This window comes from Bos indicus x Bos taurus, unplaced genomic scaffold, assembly GCF_003369695.1.
Source record: "Bos indicus x Bos taurus breed Angus x Brahman F1 hybrid unplaced genomic scaffold, Bos_hybrid_MaternalHap_v2.0 SuperScaffold_100126, whole genome shotgun sequence".
In the NCBI taxonomy this organism is placed as follows: Eukaryota; Metazoa; Chordata; class Mammalia; order Artiodactyla; family Bovidae; genus Bos; species Bos indicus x Bos taurus.
In genome coordinates this window covers 254,570-273,378 of record NW_020867066.1, presented here as the reverse complement: position 1 = coordinate 273,378, position 18,809 = coordinate 254,570, and the positions used below count along the sequence as shown (strand labels likewise).

Genomic DNA, 18,809 nt, shown 5'->3' with positions numbered 1-18,809 from the left:
ATTTGCTGTGTGGCGCATAAAATATCCTATGTTAGATGGAAACATATTTTAATGTTGCTGACCAGTTTTAAAAGCTGGATATGTTATATATAGTGTTAACCTAGGTTGTTGTCTAGATAGGACCTTCCTACAATGAATCTGCAAGAGACAGGCTGTGTCTTTCTTTCTTTCTTTTCCCATTCATTTCTTGGATCACAGAACTCTGACATATGCCCATGCATTGAGGTTAACATACAAATAGTAATAAAAAATCATTAAAATACAAGATTGGTAAAATGTAAGCATCTTTTTCAAAGAAACTAACTTTATAGTTTTACAGTGGACACTTAGTGACATGTAAGTCCCTTTGTGGTACATAGCACATGGATCCTCAGTAGTAAATTTCTCAGTATGAGTGTCCCTGGAGGTTTCCCAGTGGTTGTTTCTTCCACCTTGAGGCCTTTGACTTCTCTTGCTTCTGAATGTAGCCTCCTGACTTGGGTTTCTGTGAAGAGTTAATTCATCAGTGTACATGCCCCTCCTTTCAGTTTGTTGGGCTTGTGCTGAGGCCCAGAGCAGCTTTGTTTTTGTAGGCGATGATTGACAGGATTTGTTGAGGTAAGTATGTGAACTGGAGGGAGGACAGGAGTAATCTTGGCATGGCCATCAACTCACCACGTGACCGAGGCCAAAGCAGAGGGATCCAATCAGGCAGGCAAATCTCAAGGCAGGATGTGTTCTGTCTTGGTTTAAAAGTGTGGCTCTGCCTGAAGCCAGCTTCCTGGGTTCAGTCCTGGTGCTAGTTACAAATGGTAATATCAGGTTATAGCTATATTAATGGGAGAAGGCAATGGCACCCCACTCCAGTACTCTTGCCTGGAAAATTCCATGGACGGAGGAGCCTGGTGCTCTGCAGTCCATGGGGTCGCTAGGAGTCGGACACGACTGAGCGACTTCACTTTCACTTTTCACTTCATGCATTGGAGAAGGAAATGGCAACCCACTCCAGTATTCTTGCTTGGAGAATCCCAGGGATGGGAGAGCCTGGTGGGCTGCCGTCTATGGGGTCGCATAGAGTCGGACACAACTGATGTGACTTAGCAGCAGCAGCTATATTAATATAATTCTTATGTGCTGATTACTTAATTTGTCTGTATCTGTTTTCTTATCTCTAAATGGGGATACTATTCATACACTTTTTGACTGTGTTAGAATTAATCTGTTTGATATACTCATAACACTTAGCTCATGGTCAGTGCCTAGTGAACCTTACTGATGAAGAAATGCTATCTGGGAACTTCCTTTCTTGTGAAATGAGAATAATTTCAGGTGCTCTTCCTGTTTCACAAGACTCTTGTGAGGATTAAAGCAAGTTAAAACACAGATTGTTTGGTCCAGGCAGTGAGCCATGCACAGAATGGTTAACTACAGAGGCCCTTACAGATCTCATCTTATTTTGAAGCTGTAGTGAGGAAGTATTTGGAGGATTCCATACTATTATGGCTGTGAAGTTGCTCCACTTTGTCAGTTAACATAAAAACTATAGTCATCAAGTTGGGAGCCTTAAGTGGGACTGGGTTTCTGTTAGTTCAGCCTATGGGTGCTCGTGACCACAGTTAATCAGGTTCTTCATATTCAAGACCTGTAGGATTCTCCAGATGCTGATTTATTTATTATTCAAGGATTTGGGATCAAGTTTAAATCTTCAAAGTCACTAATCTTAGAGCAGTCGGTGCACTGGTGCTTATCTTGCCTCCCCTTCATCTATCTCTTAGCAGGAGCTCATTCCTTCAAGAAAATAGAAGCCCAAATAAATATTATATTGCAAAGATAGGCCCGCTTTTCCCAAAAAGCTTCAGGGCCATCAATTATTTACTCCTTCAGTGGTATATTCAGTTAAACTCTTTCCTATAGTTTGTTGTCAAAAGTAAAATTTATAATAGATTATTTATGGTGAACTTTGTTTCTGGTTTGTGATCACATAAAGAGAAAACCACATATAGTGATACTTTGGAAGCTGTGGTTCATAGAACCAGACTATCCAAGCATCCAAGTTCTGTGTCTGTCAATCAAGGAAATGAAACTGTCAGACACCTAATACATTTCCCTGGGGTTTAGTCAAGCATTGAAGGCAAATCATGGTGCTTATGTGGGTTAAATATTTGGTACCTAATAGTTTTTGCCTCACAAACTAAAGGCCATTAAGAATTAATGAGGAGCAATTCAGCCATTTTTAAACATAAGTAGACATTTAAAAACTATTAATGGACAGAGAGTTGGGATGTAGGTGGAGATGTTGGATGTCTTGGTTCTGCTGGAACAGAGCTTTGGAAGAGCTGTGCCAGTCACTTCTCTTAGCCTCACATTCTGAAAGGTAAGAAAAAGGGGCCTTTTCACTCATCAAGCATCTACTGATCATCTACTGGTTGTAAGTTGTGGTCCCCAGCATTGGGACAAACAGTCCCTGTATTTCTTCTTATTCTTTTTTATTTCTTTGTAGTTTGCCAAGTTTATTTCAGTTTATAACATAAAGTATTTCAAATAAATCCTTAATTATGCTGCATGCAAAAAATGTGCCCCCAATTAAAGTCATCATGTGCAAAGATTATTGTGATGTGGCCCATTGTCAAATAAATCTTTAGAAAATTATTTTTCATCCCCAAAAGATAATATGTCTAAATGAGAGGGAGGAGATTCCATTATTAAATCTGGAAACAAGGAAGTAGTGATAGTGAAAGTTGGAATTCTTTCCAATTTGCTAGACTGGAAAGAATTTCCAAAAGACCATCTGAGAGTAAGTGATTAAGAAAAATTATGTAAGGTCATATCCCAACACCTGACACCCACGCAAGAGAGATGTTATTGTTAAGTACTGTGGTGTTAGACTGTTGGACCTCTTTCTTTTTTTGAAGTGTTTATTTTTAAATTTCATATATATATATATGCATTGTTTACTTACAATGTTTCAGGTGCACAGCAAGGTGATTCAGTTATACATATTTATTATTTTTGATATTATTTTCCATTACAGGTTATTATAAGAAGTTAACTATAACTATATAGTTTATATATAGTTTACTATATATATATAGTTTATATATATAAATATATATATATAAACTATAAATATATATAGTTATATATATATATATTTATATATATATAAACTATAAATATAAAATATAATATAATATAAATATAATATATATAATATAATATAAATATAAAATATAATATAATAGAAATATAATATATATAATATATAATATAAATATAATATATACAATATATAATATAATATATATAATATAATATAAATATAATAAAAATATAAAAATATTTATATATATATAAACTATAAATGTAATATATATATAAACTATAAATATATATATAGTTATATATATAGTTATATATATATATTTATATATATATAAACTATAAATATAAAATATAATATAATATAAATATAATATAAAATATATAAATATAATATAATATAAATATAATATAATATAAATATAATAAAATAGTAAAATATTTATATATATATAAACTATAAATATAAAATATAATATAAAATAATATAAATATATATAATAAAAACTATAAATACATATATAGTTATATATATATATAACTATAAATATATATATAGTTTACTGCTATACAGTAAACTTCTGTTACGTGTTGCTTATCTATTTTTAAAATTAGAAATGTAGCATTCTATTCATACTAAGTCAAATAAGTGGAATCAGAATGTCACAAATTTTTAGTTAGGAAAAAATTTGTAAGTTTTCTAAAATACATATATTATACATAAATATATATATATATATATATATATATATATATATATATATATATATTTATACATATGCTTTTCTACTATGCTTGATGAGGGGTTGAGAAAGAACATAAAAAAAGATGGAAAAATTGGAAAACAAAGTAAATGAAATGGTTGTACTGAATATGAAATAGAAAAAATAACACAAGCTAGGTAAAAGTAAAAGATCATCATATAGTCCAGTTGTTTTTAAGCATGGCTGCTTATTAGAAACATCTGAAGTTCTGGAGAAAAAAAAAAAAAAAAAACAATACCTGGGTATTTACACTTTTCAAAAAATTCCAAGATAATTTGATATGCATCTAGATTTTAAAAAGTGATTACAGGTTTTTCTATTAAATAGCAGTTTTGATGATACAGATTTCTATTATTTTTCTGTTGACCAATCATGATACAGTGGTATTAAGTGAATAATGGTTACATAATCACAATAGTAAAAGATGTTTATCAAATAAATCAATAGTCAGACAAAAATAAAAGACAATTAAAATTGCAAGTCATAAAGAGAACATGATTAACTTAACCATATAAAATAATCACATACAATGTGGGGGGATCAAGCAGAGTGACATGGTAAGTTGAAATACATTCATGCTCATGTTCTCATCTGCTCAGCCAGTCTCTGTCTTTTGGTTGGTGCGTTTAATCCATTTATATTTAAAGTAATTATCTATATGTATGATCCTATTACCATTTTCTTAATTGCTTTGGGTTTATTTTGTGTAGGTCTTTTCCTTCTCCAGAATTTCCTGGCTACAGAAGTTCCTTTAGCATTTATTGTGAAGCTGGTTTGATGGTGCTGAATTCTCTGAACTTTTGCTTGTCTGGATAGCTTTTGATTTTTACATCAAATCTTAAACAAGAGTCTTGCTGGGTGGAGTATTCTTGGTTTTAGTTTCTTCCCTTTCATCACTTTAAGTATATCATGCCATTCCCTTGTAGAGTTTCTATTGTAAAATCAGCTGATAGACTGATGGGAGTTCACTTCTATGTAATTTGTTGTTTTTGTCTTGTTGCTTTTAATATTTTATTTTTGTTTTTAAGTTTTGTCAGTTTGTTTACTCTGTATCTTGGTATGTTCCTCCTTAGGTTTATCCCACCTGGGACTCTCTGTGCTCCCTGGATTTGGTTGACTACTTAATTTTCCATGTTAAAGGAGTTTTCCGCTATTATCTCTTCGAATATGTTTTTCAGGTCCTTTCTCTCTTTTCCTTCTGGAATCCCTATAAGGTGAATTTTGGTGTGTTTAATGTTGTTCCAGACAACATTTAATGTTCTCTTAGGCTGTCTTCATTTCTTTTCATTCTTTTTTTTTATATTCTGTTCTGTGACAGTGATTTCCACCATTCTGTCCTCCATGTCAATTATATGTTCTTCTGCCTCAGTTATTCGGCTATTGATTCCTTCTAGTATAATATTCCTCTCTGCTTGTTTGTTCTTTAGTTCTTCTAGGTCTTTGGTAAACATTTCTTGCATCTTCTCAGTCTTTGCCTCCATTGTTTTCCTGAGTTCCTGAATCATCTTCAATATCATTATTCTGAATTCTTTTTCTGGAAGATTGCCTACCTCCACTTCATTTACTTGTTTTTATGGGGTTTTATCTTGTCCCTTCATCTGGGACATAACTTTTTACTTTTTCATCCTAATTGACTTTCTGTAATGTGGTTTTTGTTTTAGCCACTGTGGGACTGTGGTTCTTTTTGCTTTTTCTGTCTGCCCTCTGATGGACAGGCTAAGAGGCTTATGTAAGCTTCTTGATGGGAGGGATTGGTGGTAGGAAAAACTGGGTCTTTCTGTGGTGTGCAGGGCCTTGCTCAGTAAAGTTTTAATCCAACTATCTGCTGATGGGTGGAGTTGTGTTCCCTCCCTGTTAGTTGTTTGATCTGAGGTGACCCAGTTCTTGGGTCTTTGGTAGGGTTAATGGCCACTTCCAAGAGGGCTTATGCCAAGGGAGACCTTCCCGGGCTGCTACTGCCAGTGTCCCTGTCCCTGTGGTGAGCCCCTGCTGACTCACACCTCCTCAGAAGATCCTACAACACTAGCAGGTAGTTTTGGTTCAGTCTCCTGTGGGGTCGCTGCTCCTTTCCCCTGGGTCTTGGTAACCACAGGGGTTAGCTTGTGTCCTCCAATACTGGAGTCTCTGGTTCCCCTAGTCCTGTGAAAGTTTTATAATCAAGTCCCATTGGTCTTCAAGGTCAGATTCCCTGTGAAATCCCAGTCACTTTGTTGGATTCCCAGGCTGGGAAACCTGATGTAGGGTTCAGAACTTTCACACAGTGGGAAAACTTCTTTGGTATTACCATTCTCCAATTTGTGGGTCACCCACCCAACTGGTATGGGATTTGATTTTATTGTGATTGTGCCCCTCCTTTTGTCTTGCTTATTCTTTGTCTTTGGATGTAGGGGTATCTTTTTTTGGTGGGTTCCAGCATCCTTTTGTCAATGGCTGTTCAACAGCTAGTTGTGATTTTTGTGCTCTTGCAGGAAGAGATGAGTGCACATCCTACTCTGCCATCTTGACTGAAACTCTGGCAGTCCCTGTCTTTCCAGGCATTTACAAACATAAATAATTGATTGCAGTGGATTGTTTGCTTAAAACAAATGGTGTCAATATTCTGTGGTTCCATATAGAAAAGATACAGATTCACATTTTAATACAGCTGTCAATTGGAGATCTCAATTCATGTATACACACCACATACACACTGACAAGCATAGCCCTATGATGTAGATCTTTTTCATAGTTAGTTATGTAAAGGTTGCCCTTGGTTTCAGAAAATTTACAAAGACTTTTCCAGGAACTTTGACATGAATTATTTTCAAAGTGAAATCACATCAGTGGGAGGAGGAGGAATTTAGGAAATAAAGTAAGTGATTATTTAAGATCATCATCTCTAAATCTCTAAGCTTACAGCAAATTCATCCCAATTTCTAAAATGTTCTGACACATCAGGGACTGTCTAGGTGCTGGAGCTTATTTCTGAAAATGTGTTAGGGAAAGAAGAGGGAAGCCAGCACTTCTAATATTGCTTTTTACAAATATCTACATATACTTCTCTTCAGGCTTTTTTGAAGTGTGTTAAAAATGTTTTGATAGTAGGTGAAACATAAGCAATGACTTTTTCTCTGTAATTAATGAAATCAATTATGATCTGTTCAGTGTTCTTTCCATTCTTGGTAACCAGGATTAATCTGTTAGAAATTTCTCCCTTATTTGGGCAAAATTCTACTATCTAGAAAAAAAGATGACAAGCTTCAAAGTACACTTTGAGTGGAAATTTATTAAAAAATACTGTAGTTAAGAGGAAAGCTATCATAAAATCAAGTTCTCTATTCTGGAAATATTTTCCTTTCATTTTTTTTTTCATTTGCATTTTAATAGATTGTATCATATGGGGAACTAGTTCAACTTCTTGAACACCTGGAAAGTCTGTTTTAGACTTATTACATGTATAAGAATCATACTTGTAGTGTTTCTGTATCTTGTCAATGTTAAAAAGTTGTATTTTCCAAACAAATTACAAGCATTTAAACCATGTCTTTAACATTTTTGACATATATTTTCTTTATTCAAAACTGCTACTTTGAGAAGTTTAAAAAATGAACAGAGGGGTCACAACATTCATAAGAATATGTGCAAAAATTGCCCGTCTGATTTTAATGTTCCTGAAGCAGAACTAATTAAATAATAACCCAATTTCTTGCCCCTTGGAAAATGGTCTGGGAAATAGGGCATCGCCTGACAGCTTGGAGGGAATGCAGACTCTCTGGCTCCCCCAGCGCTCCTGAGTCAGAATCTGCATTTTACCAAGTTGACCCTCCTGCAGCTCCTGGTGGACTTTCCCAGGGGACGTGATGCTGCAGCACCTGGGGCTCAGAGTCATCATCTCATTGGTGGTTGAGCACCTGGTAACTTACGTGGCATCATGACTGGGTTCTTTCACTTGCTTGAACCCATTTAATCCTGAGACTTGTCTTCTAGGGCAGGCATTCCTAGAGGCTCAGAGAAGTTGTCACTGGGCCTGCAAAAGTGTCACAAGAGACGGTTTCTGGAGTCTGTATTTCCTAAGCCTGAGACAGGAAAATTGAGACATAGGCTGTAATGGCCTGACCAAGGATGAAATATTCCGGCAGCTCCAGCTCCTGGCATGGGCACACCCTGTGCAGCCAGGTGCCCTGTGGAGGACAGCAGAGCCACATTCAGGCCACAGAAACTCAGCCCTCAGCTGCTGCTTATTCACGGTCTTGCTATGGCTTGCTGTGCAGGCCTTGGGAGGAAGTCATCTCTGACAGAGGTCAGAAAGAGCAGGCCAGGTTCCTATGTTTCACCTGCAGGCTGGCTTCCTGGAGTCTCAGTTATAAAAAAATTCAGGGGTCTAGGTAACAGGAGTTGCTATACCAAAGTCATGTGTATGTGCACGTGTGTAGCTTCAATTTCTTTAAATTTGATCATTAAAGGACTAAATATTCATTAGAAATTAGTGCTAATCTTCCAGTCTTGCAGCCCTTAGGATATACTGTTTTTTTGGATTTTGAGAAGGGGGGTAAAATCAACAATGATAAGTGATCTTCAGTCATTACACAATATTGCCATTTTCCTGCCTACATCCCTCTGATCTTCTTGGATGCTTAAGCATGAGGCTGTGCTTGTCACACCTGGTACACCTGTGAAAATAATGACTTACAACCATGACAGACTCAACATGAAAAAACTGGAAATAGAACCGCCTTATGATCCAGCAATCCCACTGCTTGGCATACACACTGAGGAAACCAGAAGGGAAAGAGACACGTGTACCCCAATGTTCATCGCAGCACTGTTTATAATAGCCAGGACATGGAAGCAACCTAGATGTCCATCAGCAGATGAATGGATAAGAAAGCTGTGGTACATATACACAATGGAGTATTACTCAGCCATTAAAAAGAATACATTTGAATCAGTTCTAATGAGGTGGATGAAACTGGAGCCTATTATACAGAGTGAAGTAAGCCAGAAGGAAAAACATAAATACAGTATACTAACGCATATATATGGAATTTAGAAAGATGGTAATGATAACCCTGTATACGAGACAGCAAAAGAGACACTGATGTATGGAGCAGTCTTACGGACTCTGTGGGAGAGGGAGAGGGTGGGAAGATTTGGGAGAATGGCATTGAAACACGTGAAATGTCATGTATGAAACGAGATGCCAGTCCAGGTTCAGTGCACGATGCTGGATACTTGGGGCTGGTGCGCTGGGACAGCCCAGGGGGATGGTATGGGGAGGGGGGAGGGAGGAGGGTTCAGGATGGGGAGCACGTGTATACCTGAAATTTTTTTAATTTTAAAAAGAAAAAAAAAAAAAAAGAAAAGAAATAGGGGATGCAAGACGGAGCAGTGACAAAAAAAAAAAAAAAAACATGAAAATGACAGGAATCTACAGTTTCCCAAAACGTGAGTTTCTGTGAACCTTTTTCTGGGAAAAAAATTGCAGAGAGATTATAATAATGTTTGTTTAAAAAGTATCACTTATCAAAATTAATTTTGATAACTAAAGCGAAATTAGTATAGCAATTGGGATTAACTGAAGTATTTTGCAGGTGTTTATTTACTGACTTAGCACTTGAAATGAGCTTTAGATAGGATGGATCTAATAATAGAGAACATTCTCAAATCCACGAAGTCTTCTTAATGCTGCCACAAGACTTTCCACCATTCTTTTTAAAATCAGAGCTCAATTTCACACCCCACCCACTGCCATTTTGTGTAATTTTGTTTCTCTTTAGATATCACCCTATTTTCTTTCTTTACCATTGACATCTGCTTATTTTATATGAATCTATATAGTTTAAAAATATTGTTTTGATTTGTTTATGAATTGTTTCTCTTAAAGGGCTTGTCTGGGGGAATAAGTAATTTCTCATGTCCTGTTCTTGCAGGAAGGATTTTGAATCGTTTCTCCAAAGACATTGGGCATATGGATGACTTGCTTCCCCTGACATTTCTTGATTTCATCCAGGTAACATAACAGTCCTGTTAGAGTTCTCACAGGAAGAGTGCAGAGTCTGCTTCTTTCTTTCTTTTTTTATTAGTTATTTTTAAATTATTTTTAAAATGTATTTATTTTAATTGGAGGCTAAATATTTTACAATATTATATTGGTTATGCCATACATCAACATGAATCCGCCATGGGTGTACACGTGTTCCCAATCCTGAAACCCCCTCCCACCTCCCTCCCAATACCATCCTTCTGGGTCATCCCAGTGCATCAGCCCCAAGCATCCTGTATCCTGCATCGAACCTGGACTGGTGATTCGTTTCTTATATGATATTATACATGTTTCAATGCCATTCTCCCAAATCATCCCACCCACACCCTCTCCCACAGAGTCCAAAAGACTGTTCTATACATCTGTGTCTCTTTTGCTGTCTTGCATACAGGGTTATCGTTACCATCTTTCTAAATTTCATATATATGCATTAGTATACTGTATTGGTGTTTTTCTTTCTGGCTTACTTTACTCTGTATAATAGGCTCCAGTTTCATCCACCTCATTAGAACTGATTCAAATGTATTCTTTTTAATGGCTGAGTAATACTCCATTGTGTATATGTACTACAGCTTTCTTATCCATTCATCTGCTGATGGACATCTAAGTTGCTTCCATGTCCTGGCTATTATAAACAGTGCTGTGATGAACATTGGGGTACATGTGTCTCTTTAATTTTTGGTTTACTCAGTGTGTATGCCCAGCAGTGGGATTGCTGGATCATAAGGCAGTTCTATTTCCAGTTTTTTAAGGAATCTCCACACTGTTCTCCATAGTGGCTGTACTAGTTTGCATTCCCACCAACAGTGTAAGAGGGTTCCCTTTTCTCCACACCCTCTCCAGCATTTATTATTTGTAGACTTTTGGATCACAGCCATTCTGACTGGCGTGAAATGGTACCTCATAGTGGTTTTGATTTGCATTTCTCTGATAATGAGTGATGTTGAGCATCTTTTCATGTGTTTGTTAGCCATCTGTATGCTTTCTTTGGAGAAATGTCTATTTAGTTCTTTGGCCCATTTTTTGATTGGGTTATTTATTTATTTATTTATTTTTTGGAATTGAGCTGTAGGAGTTGCTTTTATATTTTTGAGATTAGTTCTTTGTCAGTTACTTCATTTGCTATTATTTTCTCCTATTCTGAAGGCTGTCTTTTCACCTTGCTGATTGTTTTGTTGTGCAGAAGCTTTTAAGTTTAATTAGGTCCCATTTGTTTATTTTTGCTTTTATTTCCAATATTCTGGGATGTGGGTCATAAAGGATCCTGCTGTGATGTATGTCAAAGAGTGTTTTGCCTATGTTCTCCTCTAAGAGTTGTATAGTTTCTGGTCTTAAGTTTAGATCTTTAATCCATTTTGAGTTTATTTTTGTGTGTGGTGTTAGAAAGTGTTCTAGTTTCATTCTTTTACAAGTGGTTGACCAGTTTTCCCAGCACCAGTTGTTAAAGAGATTGTCTTTTCTCCATTGTATATCCTTGCCTCCTTTGTCAAAGATAAGGTGTCCATAGGTGCGTGGGTTTATCTCTGGGCTTTCTATTTTGTTCCATTGATCTGTATTTCTGTCTTTGTGCCAGTACTATACTGTCTTGATGACTGTGGCTTTGTAGTAGAGCCTGGTCAGGCAGGTTGATTCCTCCAGTTCTATTCTTCTTTCTCAAGATTGCTTTAGCTATTCGAGATTTTTTGTATTTCCATACAAATTGTGAAATTATTTGTTCTTAAGGCCTTTTCATATGGGCTGATGGTGATCCTTTCAGAGTGGCAATGTGTCCTGTTATCTTAAATGAAATGTTATGTTTGTAAGAGAAAGATGTGGCAGTGATTGGGAGGCTGAGTTAGCATGAGTAATACCTGGCACAGGAGTGTCTCATCTACACAGTCATGTCAAGGTTTGCCCAAAGCAGCAACATTTTGGGTAAGTGATTCTCCCTCTGCCTTCCAGGTGTCTGGCGTGGATTCCCTTTACTGTGAGCACATTTCATGATATAGAAATAATCATGATATAGAAATAATCTCTTACAGAAAGATAGCCTGCTGCTAAGTTGCTTCAGTCATGCCCGACTCTGTGCGACCCCATAGACGGCAGCCCACCAGGCTCCCCCGTCCCTGGGATTCTCCAGGCAAGAACACTGGGGTGGGTTGCCATTTCCTTTTCCAACGCATGAAAGTGAAAAGTGAAAGTGAAGTCGGTCAGTGCTGTCTGACTCTTAGTGATCTCATGGACTGCAGCCCAAGAGGCTCCTCCATCCGTGGGATTTTCCAGGCAAGAGTACTGGAGTGGGGTGCCATTGCCTTCTCTGGAAAGATAACCTAGAGGAACTAAATTATATGTTATATAACCACAGAAAAGAGAACGTGTTAGTTGCTCAGTCGTGTTTGATTCTTTGCGACCCCATGAACTGGAGCCCACCAGGGTCCACTGTCCATGGAATTCTCCAGATAAGAAGACTAGAGAGGGTTCAGTTCAGTTCAGTCACTCAGTTGCAGCACGCCAGACTTCCCTGTGGATCACCACTCCTGGAGCTTGCTTAAACTCATGTCCATTGAATTGGTGATGCCATCCAACCACGTCATCCTCTGTCAACCCCTTCTCCTCCTGCCTTCAGTCTTTCCTAGCATCAGGGTCTTTTCCTTTGAGTCAGTTCACCGTTACTGAAAGTATTCAAGCAAAGATTAGACGGTTGCTTGTCATCTAAAAAGCTATAGACCAGATTTAGGTTACAAAACGATAACTGGAGAAGCTTATAAAGATGTTGTGCAACACCTCTTTACTTGCTTTTCATATTTAGGTCTGCCAAAAGTTTTGAATTTGAAGCTGCGGAGAAATTGTTTACTAACTTTAAATGATTTCCAAAAATTATTAGGGGACATTAATTGGATATGCCCACATTTAAAACTGACTACTACAGATTTAAAGCCTTTGTTTGATTGCTTAAAAAGCGATCCTAATTCCAGTTCTAAAAAAAGGTTGACTAATGAGACAGAGTCGGCTCTTGTTAAAGTAGATGAGACTAAATGATCAGTTAATTAAGATTAATATTACCAAAAGATTAGATTAAATTATTCTTGCCACAAAACATACACCTACAGGGTGCTTGTGACAAAAAGGCCCATTAGTTCCATCTACCAGTGACCCCCCCCAAAAAAATAATTTTATTTTATCCCAGCTTGGTGACACAATTAATTATAAAAGGAAGAAAAAAAAGTATAAAACTTTTTTTTTTAAAGTAACAAATATAATAATTCCATTCAATAAAGATCAACTACAAGTCTTTTACAAAATAGTGATGATTGACAAGTTGCCCTGATAGATTTCAGGGGTCAAATTTTGTTTCATTTGGGCAACCTCAAGCCCCCACAGTAGTTAAAAGTTCAAATATGTTAGATTGACAGTTTGAAGATACCTGTAAAACTTTCTAACTCTATGTAGCTCCTACGCTCCCCTTTACCCTATGGGGGAGGGACGTGCTGCCTCAAATAGGAGATAATCAGAAAAGGGTTTTCTCCATTTCTTAGTTATCAACAGGCGGTACAATTAACAATACTTTATATATTGTAATAAATACATAATATAAATATATTTGCCTAATTACAGTTTACCTAATTAGATATGGGTATAAATAAAATAAAAGTATACCTAATTCTATTTATAGATCTATACTTAATTAATTTATATATAAATTAATATGTATACTATATATACATATTATATATATACTGTATAATTAAATATGTATTACAGTAATATAATGTGTGTGTGGCTGATATTAATTGGTATGGATTGATGTGCTGTGATGATATATGTTCTATATACTAATTATATTATATATGTGTGACGTATATTATTACAGTACACTGGTTTGTGTTGGTTGGTATTAGCTGTGTATGTGTTGTATTGCTGTAATATATATTAATTAATATATTAATTATAAGGATTAATTCAAGTATATTGATTTATTATATTATATGTCAATAAGTTTATACTTGTTGCCATATATAAATACATATTTAAATACATTTTACATTTAGGTATATCTGTATACCAAAATGAGATAAAGAGGTTATACATTTATTATTTAAATTTATACAGAGACCTAAACTAAACATTAGACCTAAATTAAATATCCCTAAATTTATGTTGTTAAAATGTAAATTTAAAAAATTTAAAAAATTAAATTGACAACTGCTTGACAATTCCTTTGCCATAAAACCCCCATAGGTGTAACTGAGGTAGCCAGACAAAAAATTGGTTTTATGGCAAAATGGCCCCCTAAAATGGGTCCATCTCCCCGCCCAAGCTAAAAAGGTAGTAGCTTCTTATCCAGGATTGATAGCTACATTGATATTAAAAGAAAAAAAGTGGAACATTAAATTGTTCGGTAAAGAGCCAACAGAAATTGTGATTCCATATAATAAAAAAACAACTTGATGCTCTTCTAATGTTTGATAAAAATTGACAAATTGCTATAAAAAACTATTTTGGTAAAATGTTTACATCATTTACCCTCCAATGTTTTGTTAAATTTTATATCTAGACACCCAGTTATTTTCCCTGTTAAATACAAACAGTTCCCTATTCCAGATGCCAAAAATTTTGTATAAAATTTCAAATAAAACATTAACACGGACATCCCTTATTATCCCCAGGGACAAGCTATAGTAGATAGAACACACTAAACATTAAAAATACAAATTCAAAAATTAAAGGAAGGGGAATTTAAGTATAGTTCCCCCCATCAGGTCTTACAACATGCTCTCTTTGTAATAAACAACCTAAATGCTGATTCATCTGGAACAACAAGATACAAAGCTGTTGGTGAAATGAAAAGACCTCCTCTCCAGACAATGAAAGGGTCCTGACCCATTATTAACCAGCGGTAGAAGATGTGCTTATATTTTCCCACAGGACACAGATTCACCAATTTAGATTCCAGACAGGCCAGGTCCGCGGCTCGTGCACTCACTCGCCCCGCCCCCCAGCCAGCTCTCGCCTCCGCGCCGCCAGCCTTGCCCTGCACCCTCCTCGCTGCACCCTGCGACCTAGAACAAAAAAGTTTGTAGGGCGAGTGAGGGCCAGAGAGGAAAGCGCAGACCTGCTGGTGAAAAGAAAATGCCCCGAGTCCAAGCAACAGCAGCTAGCCCAAGTCTGTGAGCCCGGCCCCTCTGCCCGCCAAGGGCACCGCAGCCCACAGCCTGCCACTAGAGTTCTGCTTCCTGTTGCTGGGGACACTGCTCCCCTGGGCTGACGCCTGCAGCTGCTCCCTGGTGCACCCGCAACAGGCGTTTTACAATGCAGACATAGTGATCAGGGCTAAACCAGTCAGTAAAAAAGAGGTGGACCTAATATAGTAACTTGTGAACAATATATGCTTTCATCTTGTTTAAACTCTCAATGTAATGTTTGCTCCTTTGTGGTGTTACAACGCCCACCCTATCTTATATGATAGCTATGGTCTTACTGTGTTACAACAACTACAAGATTTAATGTGATCATGATGGTTTGTGGGCTTATTTATTTTATAAATATCAGCTTTAATAACAGCAATTACTTCTGTTACTGTGACAACAATATCATTGGCTCAACAGGTACATACTGCCCAATATGTTGATGCCATGTCTAAAAATGTTTCTCTAACTCTAACAACACAAAAAGCTATAGATAAAAAGTTGGAAATAAGGGTAGATGCCTTAAAACAGACAATTATACATATTGGGACTGAGTTACAGGCTTTAAACGTAAAAATGGCTTTGACAAGCCATGCTGATTACAGGTGGATATGCGTGACATCTTTAAAAGTAAACGAGACAGATTATAAATTAAAAAAAAGATTAAAAATCATGTCTCAGGTGTTTGGAACAGTTCTGATATTGGCCTGGACTTAGAAAAACTTCATAATCAAATACAGACCTTGAAACACTCTCGACTGGATTTTACCACCGCTAGAACAATTAATGACTTTTTTCACACCTTCTCTAACTTTATTTCTGAAAAAAAAAATCCTGTCTAATATCCTTAGTTATGCTGCTGTTGGTGCTCTAATCCTACTTCTCATAATCATTCTTCCTTATATTGTCAAGATTCTTTGGCAGAACATTCAAAATCTCACGACTGAGCTGCATCTGGCTGTTTTAAGGAATAAAAAAGGGGGAGATGCTGGGAGCCGGCATGAGGACCTCCGCCCATGGCAAAGGTCATGAGGAAGGAGGCTTGACATATGCAAAGGCGGGATCGAGCCTCAGGAGTCCCCCTGGAAATTCTCGAGCATCTACCCCCAAAACCAGAGTCTGCCTACTTTACTACTTTGTGCTCTCACCTACACCTCTGACTTTATGGGGGGCTGTCCCCCACCACCTCTTTTGGAGAAGGAGTTAACTTAGAGCTCCAGTTAATAATTCCTGGGCGTGATAGGAGTGTTTCAACCTACAAACTCCTCTGAAGGTTCTCTAGCTTGCCTGAAAGGCTTGTCTGGCCACATGTGATTGCTCACAGCCTCCCAACTGTGAGAGGCACGAGATGCTTTAAACTTTCTGAAAACAGGTTCTTTAGAGAAGTTAGAAAACTATTAGTATAAGTATAGTGGGCTAATTAGAAATCATATTGGTGAAGGGTTTTTCATTTTTTGAGCCAATGTTTACTGCTAAGTCTCCACATCCCCTGCCCTTATACACATTAATGAATATATAGAAGAAATAAGTATTAACCTTTGATATTAATCATGTTAGACCTTAGGCTAAGCAAATTCTTTCCTTAATTAAAACCCACTACACGCTCACCCTATAGGAATGTAACTTTATCTGGTACCTTGGGAAGGTGGCGTCTATTTCAAAAATAATCACCCCTGGAGAAATAAGTGTTCTGGTTGACTGACTGCTGTCACAAGGAGAGGGTCATAAATTGTCAGCAGGCCCCCCCTGGCCATAAGATGATGAAACACCCCTAAGACCTCTGTATACATTTGTTTGAAGCCCCTGACTTTAATAAAAGTCAGGACTGCTGTCCCCACGTGACTTTTGTATAACATCTCAGTGTATAAAAATAGACCCTGGAAAATAAAGAATGGGATCAGTTCCTCGAAAGACTGGTCTCCCCATGTCGTTCCTTCTCTCACCTTCTGGCTGAACCCCCATCTGGAACGTGGAGGCTCGTCAAGCCTACTAATTATGCCTGGGCTTCTAAGATCTGACCGGGGAGGCTTTAGTGTCTCCTCTCCTTCGGAAGAATGGGAGGATGCCTGTGGCCTACGTAGGTGACATAAATTCCTTGCCTTGGAATTATTAGCTTTCCACATAAACCAAGCTATTCAGCCTCTTTTCTCCACTGAATTTTCCTACTGAGCTATCCTCATTCTATTACTCTTTATATCTCTAAGTAACATTTAATTAAAGCTATCGTATCCTGATAACCAAAGCCGTCTATCCTTCAAATTTCCCTAGATCCACTGGGGCTGGACCCTGGCAGTGGCCAAAGCATTGGAGCTTCAACTTTAACATCAGACTTTCCAATGAGTATTCAGGACTGATTTCCTTTAGGATGGACTGGTTTGATCTCCTTGCAGTCCAAGGGACTCTCAAGAGTCTTCTCCAACACCACAGTTCAAAAGCATCAATTCTTTGGCACTCAGCTTTCTTTTACCCATTCCTTTCTCCAGGGGATCTTCTTGTGAGCCACCAGGGAAGCCCATTACCACAGAAGACAAGTATTTGTTGCATTTTTTTTTTTTTTAATAAGGCCAGGTGTGGTTGCTTACAAAGAAAATATTAATAAATAACAAGGTGAAAAGTAATAGTTGAACAAGGACAATAAAGAGCAGTTACTGAGGATACAAAGCCTTTAAGCCAGTAATTTGAGTAAGGTATCAAAGTTATCTCAGAAAATGTCTTTTTTGTTTTTGTAAGCAATATTTCTTTTCAAGTGGTAATTGCTCTGTTTCAAGGTGTTTTTAAAACAAAATATAGAAATAACACAGACATACCTTCTATCCAGCCTTTGTTTTGTCTGTGAACTTGAGATTCTAAAGAATGGTGTTGGGTCCTCTTGGCTCTCATCTCCTCATTCAGAATGCTGATTTAGAATACATTTTTTGTTGTGGTTTAATTTTGTCTGCTTTTCAGTGATTCAAGCTTTGGCAACTTTCCACGTGTTCATTTTATAAATGAAATGCATTTATCAAAAGCTACACACAGAAATGCAGCAATGAATATCTGTACAATGCAGCCTATAGGCAAAGGCTTCCACTGTTACCAGTGAGAAGTAAGCTGAGTCTCAGATGCAGAGTACTTTTACTGCAAAGATATATCTGTTTATTTTTTATTTTCTGCAAGCTTATTTTATTAAGGTGTCCTGTTGGGTTTAGCTATGCTACTTATCCCCAGAAGCACTCTTTCAGTAAAGCAGTGTCATATCTTGATAGTGATTGCTAATTACTTTGAAAAGATTTTGTGAAAAGTTCTGTTCCTGTGCTATTACAAGCTAGGCCAAGGTTGGTTTTCCAAAGTTGGCTGGCCCACTGTGTGCTTAGCACATGGCTAATTAGCCCTTATAATCAGAATTAATTTTATATTTTTTATTTATTTTTTTTAAATTGCATATTTCTGCATGACTTATAGAGGGATAGGGATAGATGCTGTCTGAATTCAGGATAAAACATTCTCAGTAATGAGGAAAGAAAACTTTGGTTTCACTGATTTCCAATCCCAGCTTCCCAGCTCTTGTGCTTCCATTGGTATCAATATACCAGTTCATGGTGCATGAAATAGAAAAGGTGAAATTAATTGTATCTTTAGAAATATTGAGTAATCTTGTTTGGTTTAGTTAATTCAAAGGTCCACCACTCTTCATTAGTCTCCCACAAATGCTCAACATTCGTAACAGTAAGTCCTCACCAAGAAGCAGAACTTGAAACAGAATATGGAATGAGAAAATAAACATCTCAAAAAATGTTGAAT

General features: G+C 36.9%; 1 protein-coding gene across 1 annotated transcript in view; it reads left to right on the top strand.

Annotated features, from left to right (window-relative positions):
- LOC113888429 (multidrug resistance-associated protein 4-like) overlaps window positions 1-18,809 on the top strand; it is a 227,202-nt gene that overhangs the window by 104,997 nt on the left and 103,396 nt on the right. The window contains 1 exon segment of the mRNA XM_027535552.1: window positions 9,752-9,831. Within this exon segment, the coding sequence (XP_027391353.1) occupies window positions 9,752-9,831 (80 nt within the window).